We start from the raw sequence: 12,990 nt of genomic DNA on the forward strand, positions 1-12,990 counted from the left end.
GATCCTTTTAATGACGAGGAATGTTCTCTGGCTTCACGGTATCCATAAGTCAAATAATACACAAGTATATACACGGTGCGCCGGCAAAAGGAAAAAAAAAATGTTTCGTATGGGAAAAAAATCCGAAGCCGCGTGCAAATCCACGGTATAACGTTCTTCTCCAAGCAAGCACATTGTATGAGACAAAAACCTTCGTCAGACGGAGATGGGGAATATGAGGACGAAACGAGCGAAAGAAGAATAGCGATTGGAGGGAATCGAGATAGCACCGATGGCTTGACAAAGAGCGATAGGAATAGTAGTGAAAGAAACACCCTGCAGCATCTGCACATGCAAGAATGGGAAACTTCCCGCCCAATTTTTGGCCTCGCTTGGAATCAGGCCGCATACCCCAAGGCGAGCGACATAATGCTAAAACAAGGGATGCATGGATAATCCTGTTTCTTGACGAAATGCCTGGCCTGTTCGAAATCGAAAGCGACTACTCCTGTCCAAATCCCAATGTTTCTTCCACGGCAATGGACATCTTGTGTTCGAGTGTTTCGTACGACTTGTACGGAGGAAGGTCAAGACGATTAAAGCTGATGCCGTCAGCTCGGGAACAGAAGGAAATGACAAAACAACTGATAGTGGGAATTTCACATACCATGTGTGAGACTTGGGTAATGCCGCCGGATCACCAGACTTTTCAATGGTGAACCGTCTCGGCCCGTCAGAGCCTTGAAGGTCCTTGAACCCGTTGACTGGAATACGAGATGTACCAGTGGTGAATTGAAGAAGACGCGACTTCTGTTCAGCATCCCAGCTTCGGACAACCTTCCAGAAGTTCTGGATGACTTCGTCTGACTCCTGGTAGCCACGGTAATCTGTGTGCTTCTTCCAGTCATCTACGTCGATATCGGCAATACCTCCGATCAACAGCTCCAATTCACGTTCGTCAAAAACGTTGACCAGATCCGCTGGGATCAGCTCGTTAAAGCCGGACATGAAGGCGTTGAACTGCTCCTCAACGCGCTTGACAATCTTCCACTCAGTGACCAGCCTAAAGACCTCGATTAGCAACTCTATCCTGATCGTCATCCGCCTTTGGAGGGCAATGGAAGATAGCAACTTACTCGACATATTCTGCCTTGTTCTCATTTGTGACAGGGATATCCCGACCACCGGGCTTTAGATCGATCGTGCGACGCTCACCAAACTTTTCGTCATCAACGGAGAAGGTGAGCTCCAGAACACCCTCAATATCATTATCCCTGCAGATTGTTAGAAACTCTGAACCCACCCCGAATGCCGGCGGAATAACTTACAAAGTCCAGGTAAGATTACGGTGGAGATCTTCGTCAACGCCCTCCATGTCTTGGAGAGAAACCTTCTTACGAAGCATCATCTTGTAGAACGCACCAATGAAGAAAGAATCGAGGAAACGGCGGTGGAAAATGGCAAGTCCGACGACTCGTCCAATGAACTTGAAATAGTTGAGGTGCTCGGGGTTCACGCCCGAATGGGGATTAATCTGCAGGGTGTAATTATCGTGTGCGGAATATTCGAAAAGGCAATAAAACGGATTAAACATTTCGTGGGAGAGAAGGAAGAAGAATTCACTAGGTCAATCATCAGTAAATGCAGGTCGTATCAGTCACCTTAGAACGAGACAAGACACATACCGAGAAAGACCACCGTAGTCGAGACCGTCTTCACCATCAAACTTGATCATCAAGCGCTTCTTCAGGTCTGATGCACTCTGCCGCATGATTTCGGCGTACGAGTCCTCGAAGATATTGTTACGCCGCACCTTGACATGACACTGTCCAGACATGATCCGCAGAGCGGGCTGAGAACGGAAGTAGATCAGCTTGCGCCGGAAGTCACGCTTGTACTGTGGCACACCCTGGTCCAGCGACGACGGCAGGCGGGGGTCGTCCCACGTAGTCGTCTTGGTGTTGTGATCGACAAAGTACACTCGCGCTGTGTTGGTCAAGCGCATCTCCCAACCACTGGGCAGGGGTCCCAGCTGTGATACCGGCTGCTGTTGGATCGTGGTATTCGTGCCATTGGCATTCTGTCCATACATCCGAATGTATTGCTGCCGTCGTGGATCCACCCATGTCGTGGTACGGGTGTTGTGATCTACAAAGTACGGTCGCCCCTCGGGGGTCGTGCGCTGCTCCCATCCAGGAGGAAGCTCGCCAGTGCCTGCAGTGGTGGCTCCTGTTGCCATCATAGAAACAGCATTGGCACTGCCCCCGGCCGGCGGGGTGTGGGCCTGCTGTGAACTCTCCGGCAGATTAGGTGAGTTGGCGCCAGTACGATCCTCCGGTAGCATTCGACTCTGGTGAGCTCTCCGTTCAAGTTGCATATTAGCTTCGCGTTGGGACCGTTGCGCATGCTCATTGTAATTCGACGATGGTCTCGTCCAAGTGGTGGTTCTTGTGTTGTGGTCCACATAATAGGTCCGTCCCAAGTTGTCTTCTCGCCTCTCCCAGCCGGCTGGCAGTCGACCCTGACTGTCTTCAAACGAGCTGAGGTTGGTGCGAGAGCCATGGCTATTGTTGGCGGCTGCTCCAGCTGCGCTGGCAGGAGCGGCAGTGCTTGATGGCCGGGTAGTGGAAGGAACACGCTGGGGATTAAGAGATGGATTCGACGCGGACGGATCAACTGCAGCTGTACCACTGGAGGCGGCCGGATGCGCAGACGGCGGGGCCACTTGCGGGACGAGGCCGCTGGACGTTGATGACTGCACATGTGATCGATGCAGGCCATTAGCTTGATTGGTATTCGGTGTGCTCAAGTTCGTAGACAGATTGATGATCAATTTGCCGTGTACGACCAGATTGTCATTGGACTTCTTGAGATCCCGAGTGAGCATTTCTGTTTCGAGGAGTAAGAGACGCAAGGTTAGCCGATTGATGTCGCAGGTGTGCAAAACTGGAAGTATCTCACCATCACCACCCATCTGTAAATCAATCACATCGCCAATTCGCACATTGATCACACCGAGGAAACCTTGGTCCTTCTTCTTGAATTTCTTCTGGTCGAAAATCTGGATTGCGAGGATACTATCTTCGTTGACCCGCCTAGATAATGATAATCAGCGCCGGTTACACTCTAAACCGCAGATGCAAGGCGACGTACAGATCAAACATCTCATTCCAGTAGGGATTCAGTGTCTTCTTGATCACCGACGTCGTATGCGTTTGCTCACCACCGACTGTGGCTACAGCGAACGGATCAGGGAATCCTGCGAAAGCACCACGAGTTAATATTCGGACGACAAGCAATATTTGCAAGGATGTAAGACATACGGAACACATCGCGCTTGTATAACCCATCCGCCGCGATAACTGTCGAGAGTCAAGGTCAGTTTCCATCGCAAAACAGCTTGGATGCAACTCCGACAGAGTCGGGATGATGCAGGGCAAGAACAGTGTTGCGGCTTACTTGTGAGCCGAAGGTTTGGCTGGCTATAAATGCATCCACTCGTTAGTATCTCATCCTCGTAAGTAATCAACGCAGACAGATTCCGCTTCTCGGATGCCAGCCCAAGTAGGGAGGGGCAAACTTACGCAGGCAGATTGGAACCCATGCTGTGCTGGCAGTTCAACACCTCAGGGAAGCAAAAGGCCGATCAGGGCGAGCCGAAAACGAGATACGCGGCGTGCATCCACCGCTTGGCACAGACACGACGACCTTATGACAGCACTTGATTTCTCCCAGACCGAGCTCAGACGTCGATGGATGCGGGATTGGCGGTCGCGTGTGGTGGAAAAGTGGGCGGAGGTTCGTGGGACGGAGGAGGAGGGAGGGGGAGGGACGAGTGGGATGAAAGTGGGAAGGGAGAAGGGGGAATGAGAGTCGCAACGTCCCTCTTCTTTTGGGGCTCTATTGAAGCGATGATAGAGAGACGAGTTCGAAAGTTCGATGATAGCGAGAGTAAGAAGAAACTAAGGCTGGAATGGAGGCGCGGGCAACTTCTGGGTCCCGCTGCGATGGACTTTCCACTCTTCCTTAGGTGTACCTGTCTCGTCGTGTATTAAGTAATTGGGGCTGAGCAAGCACTAAACAGTCCTGGCGTTTTGACGTCTGGGAACCAATAATAAACGTAGCGAGGGGTCAACGGGAGGTGCAACTTTCGACTTTCCAAGGGAACATGGGATCAATAATGAAAGTGATGGAATGGAGCCAGTGGATTTGGGCGGGTGTGAGCGGAGCTGGCTTGGTCGGCCGGCTTAGTCGATATTCGATTTCGAAATTTGATGCTTCATGAACTAGTTGGTCTAGATACTTGATAACCATCTAGTCTTGGTCTAGGTAGCAACATTATCCTTGCATAGATTCGAACTGTAGACAAGAAGGTACCTACTCTTGGAATAGACTGTGGCAAAGAAAGAGGAGCGCCCAAGAGCATTTTAGTCTGGAAAATTCTTCCTGCCATGACTCGATTCTATTTCACTTACTTTGTCTATGGGATCATTGCTTCATCTTCAACCAAGCTGATTCTATTTAAAGTCATTCGAAGATCCGCTCCCCGAAAGACAGGGAAGATCGCTTGGGCGGCTATATACTTACTCAGGTCGAACCTCAGATGTACTTAGGTACATGAGTACATCCTCTGACCACTGACAGCCATAATACTACCTACTTATCTAGTCCAATCCTCATGTGCTTTCCAGAAGACAGAGTTGAAAACAGTGGAGGATTCACCACACTTTGATTCCATTCACTGCTTAAGTATGTAGGTAAATGTGATCCAAACTCTACCATGAGATTTTCCAGTTATGCATCGCATCTCTACCTTACGTACGACATCGACATGACATGACACCGATTGTTCTCAGCAGTGGGGCAGTCCACCGACTCGAGACTTCTCCAGTCGACTCTATGATCTCTATCTAGATAGACTACCTATCCGCTTCGCCCCATCGTTCCGACAGATAGCGCCATCTGACAAATGACAGCAGTCACTGTTTATGTGCTGCGTCCAGCTCAAATCTAGACACCTGCCAACAATGGCCTCACCCGTAGTACATATCCGCATAAATAATTGTTTATCAGAATCAGAGCAATGTTGGTGGCAGAGCCAACAAACCAGAAATGGAAATATGCTGGTTTACTGGATCCAAACTTTGAAATAGACCCGAATGGCTGATCATGACAATAATCCGACATGATGATATCACAAAATAACGAGAAAGAAATTGAAGCCATCTTGGTGATCCACCCATCAGGTCCCTCCATCGATGGTGGTATGTTGATGGTTATCGTACAGTGCATCCCAGTCCCTAACTCCAAGAGATTCCTACCCTGAAACCAGAGAGCGAGTTCCGTCCCCATGTAAATCGAGTGTACCACAGCGGCCTCCCCTGAAGCATTCATTCCGCCGTTCCGCCGTTCAGTAGTCTTGAACACCGGGGACCGCGTGCCCAACAACAAATATCGTTTGACTTGATACGGTAATGGAGCAGTCTGCTCGCATCTAGTAAGGCGCATAGCCTCGACCACGACCGCGACCGCCACCACGATAGCCTCCGCGAGGCGGGAACCCTCCGCGGTAGAAGCCACGGCCGCCTCGGAAGCCACCGCGTCCACGGCCTCGGCTGCCCATACCAGGCAGATTGGTCCGTTTGGGGACAACCTAATCATGATTGTTAGCTAACGTGCAAAAGAACGTACAAAAGATGGCATGTACAGAGGTAGACACTGACCTTCAAGTTGCGGCCACGGAATACACTCTCGTTCAAAACAAGGGCCTGGGCGACCAAACTAGGCTCCGCAAATTCTACGTAGGCGTATCTGGAGGAAGGACCAGCAGTCAGCAGCCATGATACATATTTTAGGAGTCGGTATCCAAGAGAGAAGACAGCGAAGCAGACAGCCACCATCTCTCCATGGAAACATCATCATAACGCACCCCTTGGGTTGGCCCGTGAATTTATCCAGAAGGATGGTAACGCGATTGATGGAGCCGCAGCTCTGGAAATGCGCCTGGATTTCCTCGGGGGAAGCGCCGTAGTCCACATTTCCAACAAAAATACTCCGAGCATCGATCTCCTCTTTGTCCTCGCGTAGACTTTCGGACTGTTGATCAAGAGTGGCTTGCATTTCCCGCAACTTTGCTGCTTCGGATTCCATCTCGGCTACCCGTCTCTTCATTGCCGCAATCTCTTCCTACATTTCGGAGCGGGTGGATTAGCTTCTCTGGATAGCTTGAAAGAGACAAGGGGCACCACATATGCGCGACGATGTCACGAAAAATATGAACCATCTGAAGGGTAGTGTAGAAGTGGGATGTCGGTGTCAAGCTCCATCTCCAGTTCCAGCCGCTCGACTTACCTCATCGTCCCCTCCTTCCTCATGAGTCTCCAGACGCTCATCCTTAATCTCCTGCTCTTCCGTAGCCATTTTGATCGATTTGTAGTGGTGACCGATTCCCTCCGCTTCGGACAACGAAAAGGAAAAGTCGACGGCAATGACGATGTTCCGCTTGTCTGGCCTAGTGCCCGCGAGACGAAATTTGGAAGAACAGAGTATCCGACCAGAAATGAAGAACGAAAGAATTTAGAAGCACAGGAGAGTCCTGGTCCTGTTAAAGAAAGAGTCTTCGCACAACAACACAATGCTATAATGGTTGTCAATTAAGCTGAGCAATAGACAACGAATGTGATGCCCTCGTTGATCGGCACCTGGGTTAATGCGACGCTGCTCTTTCCGGCTTAGCGGCATTCGCCATCTGAACATCCTTCAACTTCAAGAAACCAACCTCGCTGATAGAAGCTCTGGGCATGTATAGTTCGGAGAGGCCGATTGAAAATACCTTCAGAGCCTGGAATATATGCAGCCACGACAATCATTGGCCCCTCCTCAGCTAAGTCGCGATCACGGTTATATAATTCATCTCGTTTACTTTCTATCGTATATCTTCCATCTTTTGGCCTTTGTTTAATTTCAAGAGATCTACCGATCAGAAGAGCACCGTATAGATGTCACATTTTACCGGAGAGTCCGTCGCCACCGAGGTACCAAGTACGTCAATCAGCAATATCGCTTGTAGTTAGCCAGGATCGCAAGGTGGAACAGCTTTCTAGACTGTAATAGTCCACGGTGACAAACCATACTAGCAAATGTAGAGTCATAAAGAGCACATCTCAGTGATCATTGATTGAGGTATTTTCGCGCTAGAGAGTTGACAGTGAAGTGGAACAAGGGCGTCTTAATCGGGGAGGTCTATGGGATATGTACAAGCGCATTAAGAAGAGAAACGTCGACTCATGAGGATGGGATATTGTTCTTGCGGAATGAAACCTTCTCGACCGCAACAGTCTCGACTCCGTTCGCATCCGTCTTCAGCTGGTAAACATACAACACCAATACGTCTCCTTGGATCTGCTCCTCATCAGTAATCGTCGGGTAGGGTCACGAGCCGCGCATATATATGTAAGGTTGGGATACTCACATCCATCAAACAGAAACTGGGTACGGGTTCTTCGCCTTCTGGCCAATAACCAGTGCTCATAGCACCGGTGGCACTTCCAGGATTCACAAAGAACCTGCCTTCCATCTCAAAGGCTTCGAAACGATGTGTGCCTCCCCACAGCAAGATATCTACGTCCATTTGGCGGGCTGCAATCAGGAGGGCATCGGCATCGCCCGGCGGAATGATGGTATGGCCATGAGTAAAGCCAATGCGGAGGCTACCGTGAGTCACCACCTTGGAGAGGGGCAGGTTGGGAGAATCGACATCGAAATCGCCTTTGACCAATTGTAAGTCGGGGGCAACCTGGCGCAGAAACTCAAAGGTTTCCCTATCGGTAAGGTTGCCTAGACATAGGATCTGACCGATCTTCCCCGGTGTTAAGAGCTTCCGGAACTGCGATCGTGTCAACCAAGACAATGATTAGGTAGAGTGACAGCGACAGTGGGTACCTTGGCTGGGAGATCCTAACCAGTAGCGACTGCAAGTAAGCGCAATGTCTAATTAATCATTGGGGGGAGGGATGGAGCCACTTACCGGAGCTCTATCAGGAATAAACAGGTCACCAATGACCAGGACCAGGCGGGATGTCATCCTGGATTGAGGGGCTTGCGGGGTTTCGAAGGGTTTCAACGGCCCATTCCAAAGCAAGAAAGAAATGTTGAGAACTCGCGGTCGAAAAGACGAGAGAGTGGCTGAAGTTGGTTGGCTGATATCGATGGTGGTTGTGATAATATGGGCCTGGAGATCTAGATGGGATGGGCTAAGTTAAGGTAAGCCTGTAAGCCTAAGGCAGGTACTTTCGCGGGGAAAGCTTAGATATGCCTTGACGCCTGGCGCCGATGCCGCGCGTGGTTTCTTCCGCGGTGCTTGGGTACTTTTATAGATACTACAGGTAATGAACGAAATACATGCGCAGATACTCAACTCTCGAGTGGTTCTGCGTTGAATGTTGAACAGTAACGTCTACATAAGTTGATAAAGAGGCCTACAAATGAATACAACTTCCAGTTGAAGTGTCAATGCAAGCTCATAATCTACCTCTTGAACTGTTGAATATCATAAATCATACTATGCCTCAAGTGTCTCAACAGATTTGAACGCTCCAATCATCGAGACTGCACTCCCGTGGTTATGAATATACGTCAAAATAGCTTCATCTAGATTATCTACTTCGTACCAGAACGGGTCACGGAGGTAATCGCAGGACGGAAGGCTCCGCCCGATTGATGAGTCGAAACGCCCTAATAATTTTACGGCCGATACGCGGTAAAGAAGGAGAAAGGTTTCTTTGGGACACAGTAATCCTCAGGGTGAAAAATAAAGCACACAGTCTCTGAATTGGGACCTATATATCCCTATATAATACTTGCGATTCAATCCCTTCAATTGTGGTCATATTCGACACTACCTACTCCACCCTGGTATACTTATCTGCCAGATAATAATAGTACTACCTGGCGAGACAATTCCCCTACCCGGCGATCCCCGAACCCGAAAAAAGTCCCAAGTTTCATGAGCTTGAGCTTGTGAAAGCCCCTCCATAACCGATATCCTTTACCCCGCGGGCTCTCCCGTCGAGAGCCGAACGACATCGGAACGCTGGCGACCAAGCAGACGACGCAGCGCCTGAGCCTGATCTCCAGACATCTGGATCAGCGTCTCCCGCTGCCTGAGCTTAACACTCCCTTCTCGACCGAGAGACACTCACTCCAGCCAGACGATCTTGAATATAAGCCTCTTGATCGCACCTCTCTACCTTCTACCCCCCTGAGACAGTCCACATCCTCGGCTGCCAGAATGTCGTCCCAAGCCCCTCACTCCACCCTGTTGATTCCAGGACCCATCGAGTTCGATGATGCTGTCCTTCAGTCCATGTCCCACTATGCGTGAGTTCCCCCCTGAGTTTGCCTCAACCGAAGAGAAACATGATTCCTATCATGGCTGTCGACCCCTACTAAAACCTTCCTCTTGATACTTCCAGTGAAAGCCATGTCAGCCCCGCCTTCGTCAAGGTCTTTGGAGAGACCTTGAACCTGGTTCGGAAACTCTTCCAGTCCACCAACCCCTCCGCACAGCCCTTCGTCATCTCCGGCAGTGGCACGCTCGGCTGGGATGTTGTGGCTTCGAACTTGATCGAGAAGGGCGAAAATGCGCTCGTCCTGCACACCGGATACTTTGCCGATTCCTTTGCTGCCTGCTTGGAGACATACGGCGCTCACGCGACACAGCTCAAGGCACCTATTGGCGACCGTCCGTCCTTCGAGCAGATCGAGCAAGCATTGAAGGAAAAGCCATACAAGATAATCACTATCACCCACGTTGATACCTCAACCGGCGTGCTGAGCGACATCAAGCGCGTCACGGAGATTGTTCGCCGGGTCAGCCCCGACACCCTGGTGGTTGTCGACGGAGTTTGCAGTGTCGGATGCGAGGAGATTGCCTTTGATGATTGGGACCTGGATGTGGTCCTGACTGCCAGTCAGAAGGCGATCGGCTGCCCTCCCGGTCTGAGTATCCTGATGCTCTCCGGCCGGGCCATCGACCGCTTCAAGTCCCGCAAGACCCCTCCCTCATCGTACTTTGCCTCGATCGCCAACTGGATGCCCATCATGCAAAACTACGAGAACAACAAGCCCTCCTACTTCGCCACTCCCCCCACTCAGCTCGTTCACGCTTTGCACACTTCCCTGTCTCAGATCACCGCACGCCCAATGGCCGAACGCTTTGCTATTCACGCCCAGACCTCAGACCGTGTCAAGGCTGCCATTGCCGAGCTCGGTCTGCGCCAATTGGCCTCCCAGCCCGAGAGCCAGGCTCACGCCATGACGGCCATCTATCTGCCCGACGGTTTGACTCCTGCAGATGTGCTTCCCGGTCTGTTGAAGCGCGGTGTCATCTTCGCAGCCGGCCTGCACAAGGAGATTGCCACCAGATACATCCGATTCGGGCACATGGGTGTGAGTGTGACAGACCCCGCACGCAACGATATTGACAAGGCCATCGCGGCGCTCAAGGAAGCCCTCGCAGAGGCTAAACAGGCCAAGGGCTTGTAAACTGTGTGGAAGGGATACATCTGCTCGAATCTCACGGTTTCCTCCTTTGTCTCTGTAGCATGAATAAATGACCATTCAAAATCTGTCTACACATAGATTACACAACAATACACTGAAACAAATTGAAAGATATTATAGACACTTCTGGTACATTTAGACTTCAATCAAGTTCACCTTGCATTACTAATGTTTGACCGGACCACGTTATCCAAGGCGAACCCTTGAAAATGATCGAGATTACCAATGCAGTAAATAGCTCCTTTTTCTTTATGGTAGGGTAAGTATCATTCGTAAGACACTCTCAGGTACGTGCGTTTAAGTGGTCAGGTCCAATCTTCTTGCGCAGAGCCAGCAACTGAATACTTCTGATGCCTGTACTAGATACCAAAAATACCACTATTGATATTCCTCGTCATCGAGACTTGACTTAGAACGCTGAACGACATGGATAGAAGGGAAGGAATCGAACTGCAGACAGGACAAGTATAGAAAGTGAACGCAGGACAAATCAATTATTACAAGGAAGTAAACTTGATCATAAGAAAGCACAACACAGGCAGGGGGGTATGAATAATGCTGGGCATTCATCATGGGCGTCGATAGAACTCGGCTCGCTTTACAGGAAGAATGAGAAACATGAGTAAGAATGCAGTATATCGGTGCCAGAACCTTTAAAAATTCTGTATAATTTTCATTTTTGCTCCCTTTGTTCCCGCGTCCCTTTCTTCATTGCTGTTCCAGCTTATATTTCTCCTTCCCCTCTTCGCAGTGCCAGAAATGCCCGCACGTCGGTCACATACTGCAAAGCTTCAAGCATGGGGATGAGATTGAGCAAACCATTGTCTGTAGGATCATTGATCCAGCCCTCAATTGGTATAGCATTGTCTAGACACGGTCAAGTCAGAATATGAATAAACAAAAGACGGACGCTCGCTCTGGATTGAACCTACGCACCTTCGTGAAAAAGGTAACTCATAGGGCTATTGTCCAGAATCATCACTTTGCTCAGGTCAGGCTCCACAGAGCTGAGGTCCTTGATATATGCCCCATTGCGGAACGTGCAATGCTGGCGGTAATATCGTGCCTGGAAGTACTTGCGTTCCTGCTCGAGCCAGTCGATGACAGGGTCCGCATATTCCTGGACGCTGGCGGTGAAGATAACCAGCTTATACCATTTGCATACTTTTCGTAAAAAGTCGTCGCAATTGGGCCGTTTATGAACGTAGTAGAGGATGGGATGTTGCGGCCCTAATGTAGTCGGTGGTCCACCTGGGGTTAGAGCAGTAGTCATGGGAGTAGCAAGCTTGACTTCAACCATGTGGCCGCTGGACATGCGACCGCCTTTGGCCAGGGAATGAATAAGAGTCTCATCTAGGTCCAGTACCAGGGTCTTTTGAGGGCCGCGTGAGTTTCGTGGAGCGGCAGTGTACGAAGGCAGACGAGCTGGAATCAGCGGCCGAGGAGGTACAGGAGAATGAGGATATTTGGTGACTTTATGGACGGAAGGCGATGTGGGTGATTTGAGAGTGTCTGGACTCACAGCACCTTGTCCTCCGGCCGCAACAGTTTCCGACGTAGCACCTAGATCTGCGCTTTGCGTCCGGCGATGCCTCTCCCGCTTCAGCGCACCTTCATTATGTAACTTGATGCGGATGGAGCGGCGAGGGGTACCCTCTTCTCCAGTCGGATCCAAGGCTGTGGTTTTCGACTTTGAGGCTCGAGCCCGAGTACCCGTGAGGCCCGGGGTGCTGCGACGATCTCCTTCCGACTCGGACGTGCTCGATGCGATCGAATCTCGCGATGCGTGACGTCTCAACTTCCTCGTGGATCCACTACGTCGTCTTGCACCGGTCGGTTTGGCATCCTTCTTCACTGGGGTTGACCTACGGGAAGCGGAAACATCGGCCATTGACCGCCGGAGCTTTCGTACCGGGGCCGTTGGGGAGTAATGTCCATCATCGTCTCGGAAGCACTGGGCTATAAACACACCCGGGGCAGCCAGAGTTGACAAGATAAACTTGATCGTTTCCGCAATGGCGTCAAAGAAACGCTCTGCAATCAGTCCCAGGGTACTCCTCGTAGCAAGCGGCCCATCCCTCTGAATGCTTTGTATCAAAGGCGTTTTCTCAGTCAAGGTATGTTCGGAGTAGTCTATGTCCGCAGAAGAAATTCGGGGACTGTTGTTATGGCTTTTCTCCAATACATCAGGCGAATGAAGATTGTCGTGACTATAAGACCGAAGCTTAGATCGATCCTCCGGTGGGACCACGGGGCTGATCTCTCCTTGCGAGCGCGACCTCTGTCGGAGACGATTCGAATTGGATGACTGGCCAATGACTCGGGAAGATAGGATATTCAATGAGTTCATCTTCCAACACGGCCCACGGGAGTCGGGGCTGGCGCAGTTATCTACAGGACACCGACGGCGAACTCAGCGACCATTCGATTCCCCTTCACCTCATGGTT

At 50.6% G+C, this 12,990-nt stretch overlaps 5 protein-coding genes across 5 annotated transcripts; 1 reads left to right on the plus strand and 4 right to left on the minus strand.

Moving 5' to 3' along the window:
• Positions 1 to 481: 481 nt before the first annotated feature.
• On the minus strand, positions 482 to 3,583 carry Asppvi_002903 (NEDD4 family E3 ubiquitin-protein ligase; the record flags this gene model as incomplete). Its single annotated transcript, XM_043298882.1, has 10 exons — positions 482 to 581; positions 647 to 1,042; positions 1,116 to 1,253; positions 1,308 to 1,601; positions 1,665 to 2,868; positions 2,941 to 3,074; positions 3,133 to 3,238; positions 3,303 to 3,341; positions 3,439 to 3,461; positions 3,564 to 3,583. 10 exons carry the CDS (start codon positions 3,581 to 3,583, stop codon positions 482 to 484), a joined length of 2,454 nt encoding a protein of 817 aa, XP_043154817.1.
• A 1,890-nt stretch (positions 3,584 to 5,473) lies between these two features.
• Positions 5,474 to 6,399, minus strand: Asppvi_002904 (polyadenylate-binding protein; the record flags this gene model as incomplete). The annotated part of the gene is made up of 4 exons (XM_043298883.1): positions 5,474 to 5,632; positions 5,703 to 5,790; positions 5,909 to 6,165; positions 6,331 to 6,399. The coding sequence occupies 4 exons, from the start codon at positions 6,397 to 6,399 to the stop codon at positions 5,474 to 5,476; spliced, it is 573 nt and encodes a 190-aa protein (XP_043154818.1).
• Positions 6,400 to 7,263: 864 nt separating this feature from the next.
• On the minus strand, positions 7,264 to 8,062 carry Asppvi_002905 (vacuolar protein sorting-associated protein 29; the record flags this gene model as incomplete). The annotated part of the gene is made up of 3 exons (XM_043298884.1): positions 7,264 to 7,380; positions 7,451 to 7,864; positions 8,006 to 8,062. The coding sequence occupies 3 exons, from the start codon at positions 8,060 to 8,062 to the stop codon at positions 7,264 to 7,266; spliced, it is 588 nt and encodes a 195-aa protein (XP_043154819.1).
• Positions 8,063 to 9,268: 1,206 nt separating this feature from the next.
• On the plus strand, positions 9,269 to 10,524 carry Asppvi_002906 (alanine--glyoxylate transaminase; the record flags this gene model as incomplete). Its single annotated transcript, XM_043298885.1, has 2 exons — positions 9,269 to 9,357; positions 9,453 to 10,524. The coding sequence occupies 2 exons, from the start codon at positions 9,269 to 9,271 to the stop codon at positions 10,522 to 10,524; spliced, it is 1,161 nt and encodes a 386-aa protein (XP_043154820.1).
• Positions 10,525 to 11,266: 742 nt separating this feature from the next.
• Positions 11,267 to 12,892, minus strand: nemA (Nem1-Spo7 phosphatase catalytic subunit NEM1; the record flags this gene model as incomplete). The annotated part of the gene is made up of 2 exons (XM_043298886.1): positions 11,267 to 11,409; positions 11,479 to 12,892. 2 exons carry the CDS (start codon positions 12,890 to 12,892, stop codon positions 11,267 to 11,269), a joined length of 1,557 nt encoding a protein of 518 aa, XP_043154821.1.
• Positions 12,893 to 12,990: the final 98 nt, after the last annotated feature.

The sequence above is a fragment of the Aspergillus pseudoviridinutans genome (genome assembly GCF_018340605.1).
Source record: "Aspergillus pseudoviridinutans IFM 55266 DNA, scaffold_2, whole genome shotgun sequence".
Lineage (NCBI taxonomy): Eukaryota > Fungi > Ascomycota > Eurotiomycetes > Eurotiales > Aspergillaceae > Aspergillus > Aspergillus pseudoviridinutans.